Genomic DNA, 22,647 nt, shown 5'->3' with positions numbered 1-22,647 from the left:
ATCGCCACATAAGGGCTGGTTTGAGACGCGGCGGTCCGTTTGACAGCGGCCGTCTTCCCCATCCGACAGATGGTGCGTCTCTTCACACCGACAAACCACTCGTTGCTGGCGGCCACAGCGGACCAGGACCACGGGCCCTGCCAACATTCCCGGCAGCTGCGGCTGGGATCCGGTGTCGGCAAACTTCATAGCTCAGGGTACTAACTAACGAGCTGATGAAATCCCAAACGGCAGACAGCCAGATAGAGGGAGCGAAGGGCGAGTGAGAGAGAGGGGGAGAGAGAAAAAAAGTCAACGGCGTGGGAGGAGCCTGTGTTTCCTTCCCTTCCTGGCAAGATTCTTGTCACATTCAGCACATTGCTCGACATTTTGGACAATCCCAGCCTTGGCACACACTTGCCCCTTCACCATAGGGCAGCGTCTATTCTCTCGGCCTGTCCTGAATGGTCGGAACAGTATGGTTTGGTTGTGTGTTAGTGGAGGGAACTGTGATAGCTGAAATGGTTCACAATAATATCAATGCGCAAGTCACCCTTCAAATTGGGGGAAAAAAATCTTCACCCATTCCTTCTCTCCAGAGATGCTGCCTGTCCCGCTGAGTTACTCCAGCACTCTGTGTCTATCTTCGGTGTGAATCAGCATCTGCAGTTCCTTCCTACACATAGATATTACAGCCTTGACTTGAGATTCTCCTCTCTCCTGTGGGGAAGGGGATTAAACTGAGCGGTGAGGAAGAGGATTAAAGTGTAGTTGGAAATGATGGACCGCACAGGAGGTAGTTTGCAAACGAGTGAGGCATTATTCTGGGAACACTGGTGTCAGCATCAGGAACCCTCCACTTCCCGCAGAGAGCGACACATCTCTGGAATTCTTTGCCCTTGTGGATGGTGGTGGCTGGATCATTATCAGTATTTGAAGTGCAGGGAGATAGTTTTTTTTAAATCCCCAGAGCTAAGTGTACCCTCCCTAAACCACGCTACTTCCCTTTACTCCTTTAAGGGCCTGTCCCACTTTCACGACCTAATTCACAATCTTTTTGACTCGTGGACATTTTTCATCATGCTAGAAAAAACGCCCCGACCTACTTGATGCCACGAGTAGCTATGACTAGCATCGCGACCTACCTACGACCTACCTACGACCACCTACGACCTCCTACGACCTCGTGACGACCATGCTGCGAGTATGAGTCAAGGGCGAACTCGGCAGAGGTCGTGAATTCGGTCGTGAAAGTGGGACAGGCCCTTGAGCGTGCTGCTCGAAACCTACTTTTTTAAACACACAACTGGCAGTCTGCCTGGAGGTAGTTTGGTATCAGTTTTTATTCTCAAATGTTGCCCACGCCTGTGGATATCTTGCAGGATTGATGGCACCACAGAAGTGGAGGTTGGTGTTGTGTGTAGGTAGTGGTTCAGTGTTCAGGTGCAGGATGTTGTTGATCAAAGGGGGAACCGGAGTGGGGGAACCGGCGTCAGGGGGCGGGGAGGACAAAGGAGGACCCTGTGTGGGGGAGAGGGAGGGGATGTGGAGGGGGGGGGGGCGGAACAAGGGAGGACCTGGAGGGGGATGCTTTGTAAGTTTTTCAACGCCATTTATGTGGCACTCTTTGACTAGCGAAAGAAGAATATCACTGTGACTCATCACGGAACTATAAAGTATTCATTCATATATAGGTTGGTGTTGCTGTAAATAGGTGACGTTTGTTGGTGACAATGTGGAGGTTGTTGTTGTATATAAGTGATAGGAGCAAAATTAGGCCAGTGTGCCCATCAAGTCTACTCTGTCAATCAATCATGGCTGATGTACCTCTCCCTCCAAACACCATCCCCTGCCTTCTTACCATAACCCCTGACACCCGGACTCATCAAAGGATGAGGGTGTAGCATCGGATACCATCGGAGCCTGCGATCCCTTGCCTGGGATCGATGCTCCAACCTGCGGATTCCAACATCGAGGAGCTCGCAGTCTCGGGTAGAGACTGATGTCGGGAAGCTCCAAAGGCGCAAGAGGTTCGACCAGCCCCGACCCGGGGTACGATCACACTGCGCGGGAGCTGAGATCCCCCTTGACGAGAAGGGCCTGACTGTCGGCTACCGGAGCCAAAATCGTCCATTCAACGGAAGGTTAGAGGCCCCCGACCGCGGGAGGACAAAGAAGGGAAGAGATTGAACTTTTTGTTGGCCTTCCATCACAGTGAGGAATGTGGAGGAGTCACTGTGGTGGATGTTTATGTTAAAATGTATTTTGTGTGTTCTGTTGCTTTTTAATGGTATGACTGTATGGCAAACCAAATTCCTTGTATGTTGCAAAACATACTTGGCTAATAAAGTATGATTATGATGTTTATTATGATGCTTATGATATAGATGGGAGGTCTGTTAATATAAATAGGTGGAATGTGTTGATATATATATGTGCAGTGCGTTGGTGTGGGGTGTACATAGATGGATGGTGTTGGTCCATATAATGGAGGGTGTTACTGTATTTAGATTGAGGTTGTTGCTGTATGTACATAGCAATTATTGATGTGCGTAGGGGGCTTATTGTTGCAGGTTATTGGTCTGTATAGGTAAATGATTTTGCTTTATATAGGTGGAGGGTGGCGATGTAGATAGCTGGAGGTTATTGCTGTACGTTAATAGAGAGTGTCAGTGCATTTAGGTGAAGCATGTTGCTTTAGATAGGTGGAGGGTATTCATGTATATAGATAGAGCGTGTGGATATGTAACGATGTAATGTGTTGGTGTACATAGGTGGAGGTTATTGACATGCGTAGGTGGATTGTATAAGGGTGCAGGTTATTGGTAGGAAGGAACTGCAGATGCTGGTTTTCACCGAAGATAAGACACAAAATGCTGGAGTAACTCAGCGGGACAGGCAACATCTCTGGATAGAAGGAATGGGTGACGCTTCCACATCATCCAATCCTCAGATTGGATGTTTTCAAGAGAGAGTTAGATTTAGCTCTTAGGGCTAACTGAATCAAGAGATATGGGGAGAAAGCAGGAACGGGGTACTGATTTTGGATGTTCAGCCATGATCATATTGAATGGTGGTGCTGGCTTGAAAAGCCGGATGTCCTAACCCTGCTCCTATCTACTATGTTTCTATGTTTTATGTCCCGCTGAGTTACTCGAGCATTTTGTGTCTATCTGCAGTTATTGGTGTATGTGGATGGAGTGCTATTGTTACACATATGGAAAGAGTGTTGCTTGATGCATGTGGAGGGGATTGCTGTATTTAGATGGATGTTAGTGTTGTATATAGATGGCTGTTAGTGGTGTATATAAATGGAAGTAAGATGTATTCATAAGTGGAGTTCGTTGTTGGTGATTTTTAAAACGTGCTTTTGTTTACACCGCCCTCGTCGGTTCCCCAGTTAGAGAAATTACAAATGGAAGCCAGCAGGTAAGGTAAATTAAAGCAGAAGGTATAAAGACAACTTGTACTTGTAGGAAGAGCCACAGGTTGACAATGATCCTGATGTATTATGAGTTTTACTCAATTGACGAAAATGCAATTGTTTAAATTCTTTCAAAGAGTGGACATTTCCTTTCGTGAAAGACTTTTAATCAAATTCTGTTTTGTTTTTCTCTCACTTTCCCCCTTTAGGTTCTTCTTGAAATTCTTTCTGAAATGCAATCAGAACTGTCTGAAGAATGCAGGAAACCCCAGGGACATGCGGAGGTTCCAGGTGAGTGTGGCTTTTATCTCTGCAGCCATATCCTCTGAAAGCTAATTTGTGAACAAATAATGATTCGTTTGTGGAGACTTAGCCCTAAGTGGTAATGGCAAGGGAAAGAGATGTATTTGATGGCTTAGAGTGTTAAAGAAAATATCTATCCTCACTTGAGCCATTTCTCACTAGGGAGAAGAAGGAAATAAAACGTCTGTAGTCTTTAATGTGCCTTCTGAACAGTGAAAGCCTCTAACTGTTTGACTTGATGCCAGACATGAGTTCTTTGTTGTCAGAAAGGATCTATGCAAGTATACACTGTGAAGTTCAAGTGTAGGCCAATTTATACACGTCAGAAGGGGTTGCTGCCTTATCTGAGCAGTGCTTGAGGCTCATCTGACACGAGTCTACACATATGTACTTCTCTTCTGCTCAGGCACAGTTCCTTTGCCTTTTTGGTGAAGATAGACACAGAATGCTGGAGCGACTCAGTGGGACAGGCAGCATCTCTGGATAGAAGGATTGGGTGACATTTTGGGTCGAGACACTTCTTCAGACTGAGAGTCAGGGGAGAGGGACATAAAGATAAGGAAGTGTAAGGTGTGAAAATGAGACATCAAAGGGGATGTTTCAAGTAAAATGTAGAATAGATCATTGTGAGCTTGGAGAAGTTGGCAACGAAGCATACTGAGTCAAAATGTAACTCCAGAACTCTCTGTTCATTTTTGTAAACCAGCATCTGCAATTCTTTGTTTCCACCACGGTAAAACACACAGATTGTAACCCACATTGTCTTCCTATTATCACCTCATTAAGATGTGATTGAGGTAACACCGACCAATATGGATACTTCTGAGGATGGTAGGTAGGATCTGGGGAATGAGGCAGAGAGTTGGACCCAGTGGATACCCCAGCATTTTGTGTCTATCTTCGGTGCAGACCAAAAATCTTCAGTTCCTTCCTACACATGAGCATCTGCATCAAATCCATTTAGAAAGTAGGCGTTAGGCAAGACTTGAGCATGTAGGGCATAACCTTGTAACTATCTCCACGGGTAGATGTGGGGTATGGGTAGGACTGGTTTTGGCATTGATACATCCCCTCTCCCAATGTCCCACCCATCATACTGGGGTTTTCTGCTGACAGTCACTGACTCGTCTTACAAAGGAAGGATGAGGCAATTATTGATGTGCCTGCTGTGAATCGATGCTCCAACAGTACAGAGTTTACATTTATGTAGCAACTTGATAATAGCACGACATCCTCATGCACTTGACAAGAGTGGAATAAATGCGTGCCGTTTATTGTGAGGAGAATTTTGTATAAAATGGGGAAGTCATGAACACATTGAATGGCACTGCAGGCTCGAAGGGCCAAATGGCCTACTCCTGCACCTATTGTCTATTGTCTATTGTTTTGTTTTAGTTATTGACGAGGCTGTGGGCAGTAATGGTCTCCTTATTTGTGGAGGTGCAAATACCGTTAGAAGCTGTTCAAAGAAGGCCTACTAGGCCTTTACTGCCCCTCACAGAGAGACCTGTGAGAAAAGATTCCACAGGTTAGATCTGTATCTGCTGGAGTTTGGAAGAGTGAGCAAAGACTTGATTGAAATGTAAGTGTCCTGAGGAGTCTTGATAGGGTGGATGAAGAGAGGAGAGGGAATCTAGCCTGAGGAGCGGCGCGGTGGTGCAGCGGTAGAGTTGCTGCCTTACTACGGGTGCTCTCTGTACGGAGTTTGTGCGTTCTCCCCATAACCGCGTGGGTTATCTCCAAGATCTTCGGTTTCCTCCCACACACCAAAGACCTACAGGTTTGTAGGTTAATTGGCTTGGTGTAAATGTTGATTGTCCCTAGTGTGTGTAAGATAGTGTTAATGTGTTAGGATGACTGGTCGGTGCAGACTCGGTGGACCGAAGGTCCGAATAGCCTGTTTCCGCGCTGTATCTCTGAACTGAACTGAACTGAGTCGCAGCTTAACAATAAAGGGTCAGTCATTTAAAACAAAGCCGAGGCAAAAAAATAACCCCCTCTTAAGAGGGTTTGGAACTCTCTTTCTCAAAGGGCAGCAGAAGTAGGATCTTTTAATATTTTTAAGGCAGAGATAAATTATTGGTAATCAATCAGATGAAAGGTTACTTGGAATTGAAGTTAAATCAGTTCAGCCATGATCCTATCAAGTTGTAGAGCAGACCAGAGGGACCGAATAGCCTATTCTTGCTACTAATGTGTGTGTTTGTCTGCAATCATACGTGAAACGGGATTTCAAGCCTGGAGATTTAATACTTGGTCTGTAATTTTTAGGGGCATCTTAAAGGGGGAATGAGACCTTGGAGTGGTGAATGGGTGATGGTAGTGGGTGATGGACTAAGCAAGGGGGGAGGGTGGCCATGACGGGCTGGCAAGAGGCCACACATCTCATTGGGCTGCAGGCTGTAAGAGAGATATTTGGAAGGGGACTATTTGATGGAACGATTCGTAAAGAAGGATTAGCCAGAGAGGGAAGGATAGCCGAACTGCTGGGGAGATGCAGGGCTGGTTTTAATTAGCATTCCTGGAAACTAGGTTTGAAAACACATACATGTTAGCCTCACTCAAATTGAAATTTGGCAGGCATTGTGACTGCTCTCAAGTAGTTTGGAAATGGAAGGCACTTGTAGGACACAATAGGCCCTTTGTCACTGTGGATGCTCGGTCTTATGGTGAAGAAATACTTGTCCTGCTGAACACACTGACAAGCCGACATGGCAAGGGTCCACCAGGGAGTCCCCAGGATGATATGTACGATGGCTCACTTAATAAGTTCTTCCACTCAATACGCGGGCTAATTTTCATATGGTAATGACTTTTAGCCTTATCTTGGTTCCACAGTCACCACTTCACTTGTCTGATTGTTGGAGCCAGGTTGATCTGTTGACTTTAAGAAGCGTTACTGTCTCGCTGGCAGCGACCCATGGTAGTTGAGTCTTCAAGTACGTGAACAGTGACTGCTTAATTACTTGTACTGTGTCAATTAGTGTGACCTTAGAGCTTGGCATACCGGTTTGTACAAATGAAGAATGAAAGAGAAAAAAAAGACTTGGACTTTATTGAAGTGTTTCGCTGAAGTTTACAAATTGTGAGGTCTGTCAGCTTCGACGAACTTTAAAACAATAATATATGCCGTCAGGTCTCAATACTGTAACACATGTCAGCTGTCAAACAAACAGATGTTTTGTTGTCCTAGTTAACATTGGGTAACACGTCCAACTCTAACAAGGGATGTGTGCTGGCTTCTTGCTTTCTCGTTTTTTAAACCGCTTTTAAAGGGAGAATTGCCTTTATGTAAGGATTTTTACTGGAAGGAGTGAGATCTATTAAACTCTCATTCCAAAGCAAACACTCTGTGAAGTATCAAATGCCCCATTACTCCAAGTGCAGCAATGGGTTATTACGCAAAACTAATTACGATATTTCGTTTGACATATGATTCTGGGCTGCTTTTAATTTTCTTTTCCTGTGTAATGTTTTTTCTTTCTCCCCTGAAGGCATTGATTCATACTGGGGGCCAGTAAGACGTACTCTGGCCAACTTTTATTTACTCTTGCCCGGGCCACCCATCTGTTTATCCAAACAGACAGTGGGTGTGAGCAGGCTATTCATTAGGAGTGGAGGGCTTCACCATTGAGTGCAGTCTATACTCACATGATGCACACACATACAAATAAACACACAAGTACACACAAACACACACACACACATACATACAACAACTTGCATTTTAAAAACAAACTCAGCAGAGTAAAATATTGCAAATTTCCTTGCAGAAATGCGAACAGGCAAAAGTTGTCCACCCAAAAAACATACACTTCATGTTGTTATTCACAGGCACGGACATTGTGACAAAACTGACATTTGCTGCCCGTCCCCTGACTGTCCTGGAGCTGAGGGTTTGCTATTCTTTCAGAAGAGTTATGTTTACAGTTTAATTTATTGTCACGTGTACCGAGGTACAGTGAAAACTTTTGTTGCGTGCTATCCAGTCAGCGGAAAGACAATACATGATTACAATCGAGCCATTTACAGTGTGTAGATACATGATAAGGGAATAATGTTTAGTGCAAGGTAGAACGAGCAAAGTCCAATCTAGGATAGTTTGTGATCACCAATGGGGTAGATAGTAGTTCATTAGTGACCTTAGACTATCCTTGATATCCTTGACTAACTATGTTGCCATGGGTCAATGTCACAATGGCCAGATTACCTCAGGGTAGCAAGTTCTCTTCTCTGTCACACCTTAGTGGCACGATGCTTCCCTTATGGTTATTCATTTGGCAGAGAGGGACATTGAACACCCAGTAATATTGTTTGCAGAAGAAGTTGCCCGAGCTTTACTTGAAGTTTTGTAGTAAGTCGGGATAACCTATGCATGTGCTGATATCTTTGTGCATGTGTGCAAAGTGTGAAAACTCTGATGCAGATACAGTATCTCTCCCTGTGGCAGGCCAAGAACTAAGTTTCTCTGTGTTGACCACCTTGAGCAGTAACAATGGTACTTGCTTTCCTCTCCACCCTTGGTCCAAAATGATGAAATTCCTTCCCTTCAGTTGCAGTGACACAACCTGAACTGAGAAGGGATAAATTGGACAGGTGCTCAAGCCAAGCTGTGATGGGTCAACCCAAAACAAACCTATCTTTTGGTTTGGCACTCAGTACATATTAAAGGCAGCATTGTTTGTGCAGTGTGTAACCAATCTGCCCAGCCATTCAACCACCGCTGATTTGTTTATTTCTTAGATGATAGGAGCAGAATTAGGCCATTCGGCCCATCAAGTCTGCACCGCCATTCAATCATGGCTGATCTATCTCTCCCACCTAACCCGTTCACCTGCCTTCTCCCCATAACCCCTGACTCCTGTACTAATCAAGAATCTATCTATCCCTGCCGTAAAAATATCCATTGACTTGGCCTGCACAGCTTTCTTGTGGCAATGAATTCCACAGATTCACCACCTTCTGACAAAATAAATTCCTCCTCATCTACTTCCTAAAAGAAAGTCCTTTTATTCTGAGGCTCTGCTCCACTAGTGGAAACATCCTCTCCTTATCCACCCTATCCAGGCCTTGTATTTGTATCTTGCTTCCATCTACCCACTTTGCTTGTAACTGCATTGCCGGTGATCAACAGAAAACATCTATCGTAATTTGAGCTTTCTGACTGATCGCGACCATGGACACATCAGCGGTTGCCATAAGATGATTTCCTTCCCTGCCATTCACTGCAGCAGGGAGGCCGAACCAAATTAGAGTCCTGTTCACTACTGATGGCATTCACTCCCTCCACCTCTGGCGTACCAAAGATGGGATGAGCAACATTTATCTGATGCTCTCAGCAACTCTCTCGGACTTCCTCCATCACATCAAACCTCCACCACCCAGAATGGCAATGCAAACAGCGCCTCCACCTTCACGCCCCCATTCAAATTATAGAGCAACTTTGAAATGATTTCACTCTTCCCCATCATGAGTGGAACCCTCTCCGATAGCAGTGGGGAGGTCTCTGGCCACACAGAGTTGTTGTGGTACAAGATTTTGTTCACCAGAACCTCCTCGAAGAAAGTCAGGAATAGACAAATAAATGCTAATCTTGCAGCATACTTCATATCTTCAGAATTAATTTATACAAAGCCATTATTTTTCATTTGTCCTTTTATTTTGAGATCTGGGATTTACTGGCAAGGCCAGCATTTATGGCTCATCTTTAACTCGGCTTGAGAAGGTGTTGCTGAGTCACCATGAACTGCTGCAGTCCAGACATTGATGCTGTTATACAAATGAGAGGCTTGCTCATCCTTTTCTGAGTCAGCACATAGATGGGTCTGGAGTCACATAGAGGCCCGGACTTTTTAAACCAGACTAAAATCCATGGTTGGTTTTGTGAACTAAATTATGATTCAATGATACAAGGAACGGGGCAAACTGACAGGTCTGGGCTCACCGATCCACGCTCACACTCATGCACACATGCACACACACTCATGCACACATGCACACACACATGCACACTCACACACACACAAGCGCACACACAAGCTCACACACACACACACACACACACACACACACACACACACACACACACACACACACACACATGGATACACACAAATGCACACACACATGGATACATACACACACACACACACACATGCACACACACATGCACACACACACACACACGCACACACACATGCACACACACACACATAAGCACACACACACACAAGCACACACACACACATGCACACACACACACATGCAGACACACCCATGCGCGCACACACACACTCACACACACACACACACATGCGCGCACACACACGGGCGAGCAAACACGCACACCCACACCGTTACGTATGCACACAGGCACACACATGTAAGCATGCACACACACTCACACACATGCACGCATGCACACAGGCACGCGCTCACATACATTCATACACACTTACACACGTGCACACACACGCACGCATGCATACACACACACGCACACACAAATGCACACACTCTCACACACACCCTCAAACACACACACTCACACATACCCACACAATCATACTTGCGCATGCACAAATATTTGCACACACACGCACTCACGCACACACACACACAGGCATGCGCACAGGCACACACTCACGCACGCACGCACACACACACACACACAAACACACACACACACACACACACACACACACACACACACACACACACACACACACACACACACACACACACACACACACACACACACGCTCACACAGAGCTATCTATCCAGAGGCCGTGGGCACCTGTAGTATGCATCTGAGTGTGTGTTTGTTCATGTTTGTGTGTCTCTGTATCAGTTTGATAGCCTGGATCCTCGTGGCTGGAGCCAGTCCAGTACCAATAGGAAAGGAGACACCAGAGGGAGGAACAAGATGAATTTCCTCCTGTTTGAGAAGTTAAATGTACAAAGATGTCTGGGTTGACTATCAAAGTACATTCTTTCTGATTTGATTTCTGCCCCTTCTTTCCCTGGTCAGTCCCACTTAGATGATCATCCTGTCGTTCTGTGCTTCAGAGAAATGGGCTCTCTTCCTGTGATCAAGGGCAGCAGTCTGTCCAGTTGATGCACGCTATGTCTCACTTCCCACAAGGTCTCCGTGCAGGATTTCAGGGGCTCAGAACCCAACCACAACAGTTTGAGAGTCGCTCCATTCAAATAGATTTGATTTGCATTTACCAGCCTCGATTCTGCAACATGCCTTGTGCATTCCATCAGCCCCAGTTTTGACATTAATAACTATGCTTAAACAGCAACAGCTTTTGGAGAAGAAGTGATTTGGACGGGGAGGAGATGGGGAGGGGGTGGTAAAGTTTAGTTTATAGGTGATAGGAGAAGAATTAGGCCATTCACCTTATCAAGTCTACTCTGCCATTGAATCATGGCTGATCTGTCTTTCCCTCTTAACACTGCTTCAGTGTGGAGAGATGCAACACAGATACAACATGGAAACAGGCCCTTCGGCCCACTAAGTCTATGCTGACCGTTGATCATCCTTTCAGACTAGTTCTATGTAATTCCACTCTCCCATTTCCTATATTCCACATTAGAGGCCATTTCCAGGTTTTCACTACTACTTTACCAAATGAATTGAGTTGCAATAAACTAAACTAAGCATAAATGTTATATTTTCTGAACTTCCCAACCAAAGGAAACACTCTCCCTCAATCTATCCTATCACACGCTTTAATCATTCTATGTAGCTATCATCTTAATAGCCGTATCTTTAACCAAATCTATCGAGGACAATACTACTTCCCTATCCGCAGACTGGAAAAAGCAGTCACTCCCTCCAAAACTGTACTGTTTAGGACAGTGTCACCTCACATACAATTTACATGGAAATGGAATGGCAGTACCAAAGTAGAATGAGCATTGATTTTAGCGTGGACTGCATCAAAGCCCTGAGTATCAGTGAAGGGTGTACCTACAAAGCAACAAGTTAACGTTTATGAATCCAGGGGCTTTTAATGTTGGCTCCCAAGAATAGAAACATAGAAAATAGGTGCAGGAGTAGGCCATTCGGCCCTTCGAGCCTGCACCGCCATTCAATATGATCATGGCTGATCATCCAACTCAGTATCCTGTACCTGCCTTCTCTCCATACCCCCTGATCCCTTTAGCCACAAGGGCCACATCTAACTCCCTCTTAAATATAGCCAATGAACTGGCCTCAACTACCTTCTGTGGCAGAGAGTTCCAGAGATTCACCACTCTCTGTTGCACCACCAATGTCCCCATCTCTGTTGCAGTGCGCATTTGTATCTCTCCCTTTGACCGACCGGTTGTCCTTGGGTGTGAGTGGGGGGGGGGGGCTCCACAAACACAAGGTGTTCATTGACCTCGGACTTGTTGGTGGCACTGCTGCTGAAAGTGAGGAGAGGCTACAGATGACTGGTGCGGGTGGAGAACGTCCTTGCCTCGACGATCGCAGGGAACCGCTTAGCTTCCCTGAGACCTAGGGGAAATGTTTTTTTTTCTGATCACTAGAAAAGCAGTTTCTGTGTTTACGAACCTAAAAGCCTTTGCAAAGCTCGATGCAATTAAAGCGAGAGCCTGCAAGTGACTTGGGAATTTCCGGCAAAATAAGTTAGGCAAAGCTCTGTAAACGGTCCCTGTGAAGTCATTTACTGTGAGAGCAAATCTATTAGCACTTTGCTTTTTGTCTTTCATTTCTCAAGTGAGGCGATTTTAATTAAATTAATCTGACTGCCAATCTATCAATGATCAATCACGAATGCCGAGGCCCTTTCAATGACAGCTAGCAAAGGGCTGACAAGGTCCGATAATGAAAAAAGGAATATACTTGTGAAATTAGTCAATTAGCCTGCATAATGGGTGGATTAAATAGCACCTAGTTTATTGCACTTTCAGATGTCAGCTCCCGAATTGGGAGATCCGCCAGTAATTAACTTGGTTGTTATGATATTTGTTTATAGGGAGGTTGCAAGCAGAAACACGCCTCAAAGGATTTCTCTAATCCTGTCCTGGTGTGCTATAAAAAAAACCTCACTGACAATACTCCTGGAAGCGGCTGTATTACACGGGCTTTGCTAATTTAGGCTCCAGCATTCCACACTCAACAACTTGCAACGAGACAGCAAGCGGCATCAGTACTATGAACCTTAATCGACCAATGTAAAGTCCTTCAGTGGGGGCAAGGTAATCAATACATTGGTAAAGGTGGCTGTGGAGTCCGAAGAGGTGGCAAAAGCAGATGGAATAATATCTTTCAAAGGAGAAATAAAGGAAATAAAATTCATGAGGATGGGGAATGAGTGTGGTGCGTGGGTATATTGGATATATCGATCCAAGGGCCAGTCTGATGTGTAGGAACGAACTGCAGATGCTGGTTTATCACTGTAGACACAAAATGATCGAGTAACTCAGTGGGACAGGCAGCGTCTATGGAGAGAAGGAATGGGTGACATTTCTGGTCGAGACCCTTCTTCAGAGTGAGAGTCAGGGGAGAGGGAGTCTAGAGATATGGAAGGGTAGGGTGTGAAAATGACAGATCAAAGCAGACAGTGATAAGGAAATGTAGAAAGGTTCATCATTAGCTGAGGGGATGGTGACATCACGGCATACAATCAATAACATTGAAAGAGGAGGACAGTAGAACTTGTCATAGAACTAGGATGGAACAGCACCTCATATTTTGCTTGGGCAACTTACCTAGCGGTATGAATATTGATTTCTCTAACTTTAAGTAACCGTTGATGTTACTCAGAGGGCGGTGGAGGCAGGTTCTCTGGATGCTTTCAAGAGAGAGCTAGATAGGGCTCTTAAAAATAGCGGAGTCAGGGGATATGGGGAGAAGGGGGGGGGGGGGGGGGGGGGGGGACGTACTTCAGACAGTGTTGGAATCTGGGGGATTTTATACCAATATGGAGAGAATTTAAAAATTGGGTTTGTAAATGGGTGGGTGATGACAGGCAGACACAGTGGGCTGAAAGGCTCGTTCCCGTACGGTACCCCCCTGACTCTGAGACTGTGATATCATCATGTCCTTCTGAAAGGGAAGCAGCCTGCAGGTTGATTTGGAAGACAGACTCAGTTGCAGGCTACACTGGCAAGAGAAAACACAGACCATAAGAATCTTCAGTGGAATGTCTAAAATTGCCTTTCTGAAGTTTACTAAAGTTTACTCTTTTTACTTAACAAAGGTATTGCTCACAATTTGCTCTGAAGCTTGTTCAGTTGCAACATATCTGTTCTTGGGAGTGAGGGAGAAAAGGATGGAAGGCAGACACAAAAAGCTGGAGTAACTCAGCGGGACAGGCAGCATCTCTGGAGAGGAGGAATGGGTGACGTTTTGGGTCGAGACTCTTCTTCAGACTGAGCATGGCGCATGGATCATAAAATATTGCACCGATCTGGCAAAAGAGAGAAAGCTGGGCTTACTTGCAACACACTTGACATTTAAAATTCTGATTGTGTTCTGCAGATAGGTTGATGGATCATCCCTGCTCTGGATGAACAGAGGGAAGCCTCACTTTACACTGGGATTAATAGATTGAGTAACTGATCGAGGATCAGAGTGGGGTTATGTATTGAAGTCTGGCACTTCTGACATGCAGGCTGCACAATCCCTGCGCCTGATGCACTCTGACCTCTTCCGCATTGACCCAGAATGCTGCTTTATGGGCCAGGCTGCACACAAAACATGTCTTTAAAACAAAATTGATGAGGATTACGCGGGACTGCAGTTTTACATGCGGTGCATGTGCTGTGTGAACAGTTGCATCCTGTTCCGCCCCACTGTAACTCACGGCAGTTACACTGTGCCACATCAGGGACCCAAATGGCCTTGAACATGCCTTAATCGCCCCACATCCTTAATTCATTCTTGTTCCATTTGAGGCTGCCTGCAGTCTAAGGTCTGTAACGCATGTTAGAGAAACTCTCAGTCCCACCTGCAAAGCAGATTACTAAAATCGCTCACCGGCACATCAGATCAGGCGGTGGTCATTCAGCCCATCAACCTGTGCTGGGTCTGAAGAAGGGTTTCGGCCCGAAACGTCGCCTATTTCCTTCGCTCCATAGATGCTGCCTCACCCGCTGAGTTTCCACAGCATTTTTGTCTACTTTCTCTCTATATCTCTCTGCCTCACCATCTATATTTTAGTTTAGTTTATTTTAGCTTAGAGATACAGAATGGAAACAGGCCCTTCGGCCCAACTGACCTGCGACCCCTGCATACTAACACTATCCTACACATATAGGACAATTTTAAATTTATACCAAGCCAATTAACCTACAAACATGTACATCTTTGGAGTGTGGGAGGAAATTGAAGATCTCGGAGAAAACCCATGCGGTCATGGGGAGAATGTACAAACTCCGTACAGACAGAATCCGTAGTCTGGATCGAACCCGGGTCCCCAGTGCTGCAAGTGCTGTAAGGCAGCAACTCAACCGCTGCACCAACATGCCGCTCTCGATTCACTTCCCCTGACTCTCGTCCCGAAACGTCACCTACTCCTTATCTCCAGAGATGCTGCTTGACCCTCTGAGTAACTCCAGCTTTTTGCTTCTCTCTTCGGTGTCAATCAGCATCTGCAGTTCCTTCCTAATAGTCTCTTGCTGGGACTCTGTTCTGTGACTGGGATCCCAGCAGGGTAGTTTTTGCAGAGAGCAAGACAGTATTCTGCCCCTGAATGCTGGAGTGATTTAAGTAATGTCCAGTCGTAATCGCTTTGTAATGGCTGCTTCTTCTGACTGGCGTCCGTATTAACTCATTACGACACAGAAGGGCACCATTTGTTCCAGCAGAGCAATCTCATCAAATCCATCCCCACTCTGCTAATTTGAGGAATCCTAATTTGAGGAAGGACATTCTTGCTATTGAGGGAGTGCAGCGTAGGTTTACAAGGTTAATTCCCGGGATGGCGGGACTGTCATATGCTGAGAGAATGGAGCAGCTGGGCCTGTACACTCTGGAGTTTAGAAGGATGAGAGGATATCTCATTTAAACATATAAGATTGTTAAGGGTTTGGACACGCTAGAGGCAGGAAACATGTTCCCGATGTTGGGGGAGTCCAGAACCAGGGGCCACAGTTTAAGAATAAGGAGTAAGCCATTTAGAACGGAGACGAGGAAACACTTTTTCTCACAGAGAGTGGTGAGTCTGTGGAATTCTCTGCCTCAGAGGGCGGTGGAGGCAGGTTCTCTGGATGCTCTCAAGAGAGAGCTTGATAGGGCTCTTAAAAATAGCGGAGCCAGGGGATATAGGGAGAAGGCAGGAACGGGGTACTGATTGGGGATGATCAGCCATGATCACATTGAATGGTGGTGCTGGATTGAAGGGCCGAATGGCCTACTCCTGCACCTATTGTCTATTGTCTATCTTTTTCCTGTGGCCCACCCTTTCTCACATCGCCATGAACCTGCTGTGATTCTTTGCTGTTGCCTGCACTAAGGGGTACTTTACAGTGGCCGGTTAACCCAGCAGCACTTCTTTGGCATGTGGGAGGGAACCAGGTCATCCAGGGAAACCTACGTGGGCATGGAGTGCTCATGTAGTCTCCACATGTGCACAGCACCTGAGATTCAGGTTGGATCTGGGTTGCTGGAGTTGTAAGGTGTCTGCACTAACCGCTGCACCGCTATTAGGATTCAGTGTGGTGCAAAATCTCGCCAGCAGTTATGCTTTTACTGACGTGACTCGGGTGATTGAGGACCAGCACTAAGGTGTATGGATAACCTCATTCTGAGAAGTCCAAACCTTTTCACCAGCTGGAGCCAGCTCTCCGAGAACTATGTGTAAAATTGGTGAGTTGCGCTAGAATTTATAAGATTGAGGGGGAATCTTATAGAAACGTACAAAATTCTTAAGGGGTTGGACAGGCTAGATGCAGGAAGATTATTCCCGATGTTGGGGAAGTCCAGAACTAGGGGTCACAGTTTAAGGATAAGGGGGAAGTCTTTTAGGACCGCGATGAGAAAATCATTTTTTACACAGAGAGTGGTGAATCTGTGGAACTCTCTGCCACAGAAGGTAGTTGAGGCCAGTTCATTGGCTATATTTAAGAGGGAGTTAGATGTGGCCCTTGTGGCTAAAGGGATCAGGGGGTATGGAGAGAAGGCAGGGATGGGATACTGAGTTGGATGATCAGCCATGATCATATTGAATGGCGGTGCAGGCTCGAAGAGCCGAATGGCCTAATCCTGCACCTATTTTCTATGTTTCTATTACAAATGTTTTTCACATTATTTGTTTTACTAGCGTTGTGCAAGAGAATGGCCTCTGGATTACATAAACTGCATAGAACATAGAAAATACGGCATCGAACGGTAGTGCACAAGAACAGGCTATTCGGCCCACAATGTCTGTGCCGTACATGATATCATCCCTCTTATCTGCCAGCACATAATCCATATCCTTCCATACCCTGCATATTCATATGCATATCCAAAAGTCTCCTCAACACTGCTATTGTTAATGCTTCGACCACCATCCCAGCAGTGCGTTCCAGGCACTCACTAATCTCTGTATAAACATATTTTGCCAGACATTTCCTTTAACCTTTGCCCCTCTCACCTTAAAGCAGTGTCCTTCAGTATTAGATTTTCTCATCCTGGGATAAAAGTCACGACTGTCTGCCCCATCTATGCCTCTCATCATTTTATATCCTTCTATCACATCTACCTGCATCCTCCCTCTGGTGTTTCAGAGAAAACAATCCAAGGCTGACCAACTCGCTTCCTGGAGCTAACGCTTCCTAATCCAGGCATCATTCTGGTAAACCTCCTCCTCACCATTTTCAAAGCCTCCACATCCGTCCCATGTTGGGATGATCAGAGCGGCATGCAATCCTATAAAACTGCATCATGACTTCCTGACTCTTATACTCAATGCCCCAACCTATCAACGCAAACATACCCTGTGCCTCCTTTACCACGTTCAAGAAGGAACTGCTGATGCCGGAACATCAAAGGTAGACAAAATTGCTGGAGATGCACAAAACCTCAGTGGGTGCAGCAGCATCAATGGTGCAAAGGAAATAGGCAACGTTTCGGGTCAAAACCCTTCCTCCGACTGATGCAGGGTGGAGGGGGGAGAAGAAAGGAAGAGGAGGTGCCAGAGGGCTGAGGGTGAGCTGAGAAGGGGAGGAGACAGCACCGGCTGCCGGAAATTGGAGAAGTCAATGTTCAGGCCACTGGGATGCAGACTGCCTTCTTTATTCAGTCTGAAGAAGGGTTTCGGCCCGAAACGTTACCTATCTCCTTCGCTCCATAGATGCTGCTGCACCCGCTGAGTTTCTCCAGCATCTTTGTCTACCTTTGCCTTCTTTACCACTCTGTCTACTTGTGTTGACACTTACACAGGGTTATGGACTTGGGCCCAAGATCCCTCCGTACACCAATGCTGCTAAGGGGCATGTCGTTAATTGTATATTTCCTCCCTTCATTTACTTTCTTTATTTAATTATCTCTCCTATTCCCATGATAAAGAGGATGCTAAAACACTCAGCAGGTTGGGTAGCATCTGTGGAGCGAGAAACAGAAACAATACTTCAGGCCAGGAGACTTCATCCTGAAACATGAACTATGCATCTGAGTGTTTCCAATATTTTTTCCATCATATTATTGCCTTTTCCCTGTCTCAGGGACCAGAACTATTTTTCTAATTGACCTTTGATTTTGTTTGATGTCCGTTTCTCTCCTGAATACGTAAGGTCTCTGTTACTGATGTCAGGGCATCCCTTCACCAGGTCCCTTGTCTATCCCTTGCAGGTGGTGGTTTCCACAACGGTGAACGTGGATGGCCACGTCCTGGCCGTTTCTGACAACATGTTCGTCCACAACAATTCCAAACACGGTCGGAGGGCTCGAAGGCTCGATCCCTCTGAAGGTACGCCCTCTTATCTGGAACATGGTAGGCATATCACTTTCATTGATTAAAGCTGCTTTGTGAATGCTTGTGAACCTCTGTGTATCCAGGCCAATGCCTCGTTTCTAGGAAAGCCTAGGGAGTTGGTTAAGATGAGGCGATATGTACTGAATAGATTCTGCCAGAATTGTACACTGTGCAGCTTGATCCAAGCCTACTCATCTTAGCTTCTTTTAGCCCAGTCTTGTTCAAACCTGCCAAACAATCATCATATTCCATTTTGTCAACTGCTTGTATCTGCCCTTTTCTTAAATATATCTAACACATTCAGTTTAAACTATTCAATCCTATGGTACCGAATTCCACATTATAATAACTCTGTAGGTTGGGAGTTTCTTCTGAAATCTCTATTGGATTTGTTCCATTACATAACCCGACCAATAGACACTCAGCATTTTGTATATGACTATGTTGCAAATCCTTTGATTATCTTGCCGCCTCCATCAGCTTTATCCTTCAGTCTTTTGTTTCCAAAAGATAAGAGGCCAAGCTTGCTCAATCCTTCTTGAAAAGCATAACCTCTCAATTCTGGAAATATCTTTGTGAATATATATATATTAAAAAAACGTAATTAATTAATTACAAGCCTGCAGCAAATTAAGATCTGATATTTTGAAGTGGCTTCATGTTTAATCATTAATGAAGCAAGTGATTTGCTATCGTTTAGATCATTTTCCAAACTAATAGTGGCGTTGCATGTGAGACTTGTGCAAAATTGTTGCGCTTGGTTGTAAATCCTGTTGCTGGAGTAAGCTGTAATGTGCTTAATTTGTTGAATGATGTCACCTTGCTCCAAGACATGTGCCCTCATCGTTAATCCTTATTTTCCGCTCGGACTGACCATTTGTTAGGGTCGCACTCACAGTAAGGTGCATAAAACAACCAGCGCTGCAAATTCATAAAGCATAACTCATTCAGTTCTAATGCGAGAAGAAAACCTAATTTCCTTTAATCTTTTCTTCACGATTTACCACTCAGCAACTGTATATCTCTCATCAGGGAATGTTGTCTATTTCTATTTAAAAATTCACATTACCGTAAGTAAATTTAATCTGTTCGAAGAAAATTTATCACTTTCCTCATACCTTGCTTTGAAGTTCTTCCTTGCTCTCCTATTCTCTCCTGATTCTGCTTGCATTCTGAAGAAGGGTCTCGACCCGAAACGTCACCCATTCTTTTTTTCCAAGAGATGCTGCCTGTCCTGCTGAGATACTCGAGCATTTTGTGTCTCTCGACAGTCTTGTTCCTTTGGAGATGTGCCATTCAGTTTGAAAGTCGGGAACAAAACCATTTTCTCTCCAAAACCAGTTGTAATGGGTTAATTCTGGCAGGAATAGTTTAATCAGCAAAAGCAAAGAACCAAACCTTGTGAGTTACTTCACTGTGAGTACTGCTATTAACAAGTTGATACAGTTGAATCCAACATTCAACTTTAGGGAAGACAACAAGAGTTCAATAAAACCAGCATTCTCAGGTAGTATCGATCTAATTGTAAATCCAATCATCCAACACAATGTAGACGCTAGCATCCAGCAAAATGATAAACCTACCTATGTCCGGCAGTTCACAAAGCAGTTCAAGCAGATGGATAATCATGGAACCTACCATCCCATAAATGATAAACCAACCATTCTCAGCCTATACCGTACCGTGTATCCAACTTTCCAAAATAATGTGGTTTCTATCAAACAATACACAATGAGCCCTGAGGTAGATAGTCCATACATTCTATCATTTAATCACTTACCTCTGGAAGGCGACTCCGGACTGCCAAAGCTGCCAAAAAAACTGTTTTTATCCACGAGTAGTTGCTCTACTAAACAGCCAAAAATCTGTAGCCTCCCTTTGATCTGGTATTTTGTTGGTTCACATGCTTGCTCAATGGTGTTTTATCATTAATGTTTTATTATTATTATTATTATTAATGTTTAGTGTTTTCTGAGTCATTCGTAACTGTCACTGTATGTCATGTTGTTACTTGTGGGCGGAGCACCAAGGCAAATTCCTTGTATGTGAATACTTGGCCAATAATCTTACTTGCTTACTTAACGTATAATTGCACCATTCAGAATTATGCAGATCCAATTATTCATTGCGAAAAGATGTACCAATCCAACATTAAATAGGTCCAAGATAGACACAAAATGCTGGAGTAACTCAGCTTGACAGGCAGCATCTCTGGAGAGAAGGAATGGGTGAGGTTTTGGGTCTCAAAACGTAAGGCAACATCTGCAGTTCCTCCCTGCAATATACCTAGTCACCCAACATACAATGAGTCAAATAATTCAATACATGATAAACTCAACTATTCGATGCACTATGAACCAAACCATCTAATATTTGGTTGACCAGCAATCCACTTACCATGAGCCCAGCCATGCAAGATTCTCTAGATTGAATCAATCCAAATGGTTGGGGTGAGGTCACACAAGTAGTGAATACTCATTTGTTCACCATATTCCTAATTTAACTGTACAATATACTGTTTGGATCAGTAATATACAGTGTACTAAACGAAACAACAAATATTCCATCAAACTAATAACCAATCGACTCAACCATTCAATATAAAAATGACCACATCATCCAGTGTGGTATAGACCTAAACAAGCACCAGACTGCAGTCTCAAACATCGGATCCATCAAGATTCAACCATCCGCTATATTGCCAACTCATCCATCCAACATGTTGAGACTAGCCACGTAATGTAATGCAGATACCATCGATCAATATATTGCAAACACAACCATCCAAAAACACTGCTGATCTAACTTTTTTTACATTGCTGACCCAACCTTTCCAAAATACTTTAAGCCCAACCTTCCTCTGTTTTGCAGAGCCATCTATTCAAAATATTATAGAGCCAAGCGTCACATACGTAATTGAAATAAATACTGTAACTTGTATTTATACGGCACCTCTGAAAAGTTCGGCCTGTCCCTGGTCACATTATAGCCAATTGGAAACTCTAGAAATATGTTTTAGAAATACTTTGGAATTATTCTTGGCAGAAGAATAACAAGACCTTACAAAACCACGGTGATACACGATGATGTGTGATTTAGGTTGGCGGATAAATATTAATTCATATGGAGAATGTCAATTTTTCATTGTTGGGTGACGCATTGTTGCAAAATATGTTTTCCACGACAGGGAGGACTTGGTCTTAGTTTAATATCTCTTCCAAAACATATGATACGATATGTAGAACTATATTTATCCCGGGAGGGGAATTGGTCTGCCAACAGTCATAAAACACAACAAAATACATAAAACATGAAATTAAAGTGATGTGGAAAGTCCAGGATTGGGGATGTGCAAAGATTGGGTAGGGGGGGGCAGGGAGGGGGGGTGGGGGGCAGGGAGGGGGGTGGGGGGGAGGGGTTCCAGTCTACCCCATGACAGATGGCGAAGGAGTTATACAGTTTGATAGCCACAGGGAAAAAGGATCTCCTGTGGCGTTCTGTGCTGTCAGCATGCTCTTCCGTTTAGTCTTAAGAAGGTTCTCGACCCGAAACGTCAGCCGTTCCTTCTCTCCACGGATGCTGCCTGTCCCGCTGAGTTACGCCAGTCTATCTTCGGTTTAAACCAGCATCTGCATCTCCTTCCTACTCGTCGCCCCTTTAGAGCTCTGCTACTAATACTGGAGCACAATTCTTAATTCTGTGCTCAGGAGTTTAATTTTAAACTTCAAACTCCAATGCCACTCGCTCAATTAAAAAAAACATCTAAATAAAGTTTATTCAAGTAAAAAATATGTACTGTACAGGAACCGTGCAAAAAAAGTGTCCGATATTCTCGGAGACTATACATACAGTCAATACTGTTTACACAAATCACACAATTTCACCCTACACCATTGCCACCCATGTGGCCCCCTGGCGTGCACTCCCTTCCCTTATTTTGAGGGGCATCTCCATCACACCCTGTCCCCCCATGTCCAGCAGTGGAAGGAACCTAGACTGTGGTCCTCCCCCACCGAGCCTTGGTG

At 44.7% G+C, this 22,647-nt stretch overlaps 1 protein-coding gene across 4 annotated transcripts in view; it reads left to right on the top strand.

Moving 5' to 3' along the window:
* The window catches only part of ebf1 (EBF transcription factor 1), a 481,808-nt gene that overhangs the window by 230,449 nt on the left and 228,712 nt on the right, over positions 1-22,647 (top strand). For 3 of the 4 annotated variants that reach the window (XM_033029979.1, XM_033029982.1, XM_033029981.1), the window contains exons 7-8: positions 3,613-3,694; positions 18,499-18,640. In XM_033029979.1, the coding sequence (XP_032885870.1) occupies positions 3,613-3,694; positions 18,499-18,640 (224 nt within the window). The remainder of the gene's footprint in view (positions 1-3,612; positions 3,695-18,498; positions 18,641-22,647) is intronic. The other variant, XM_033029980.1, reaches the window with a different exon arrangement.

The sequence above is a fragment of the Amblyraja radiata genome, chromosome 11 (assembly GCF_010909765.2).
Source record: "Amblyraja radiata isolate CabotCenter1 chromosome 11, sAmbRad1.1.pri, whole genome shotgun sequence".
In the NCBI taxonomy this organism is placed as follows: Eukaryota; Metazoa; Chordata; class Chondrichthyes; order Rajiformes; family Rajidae; genus Amblyraja; species Amblyraja radiata.
The sequence above is the reverse complement of the archived record's forward strand: the minus strand, read 5'-3'. Positions and strand labels throughout refer to the sequence as shown.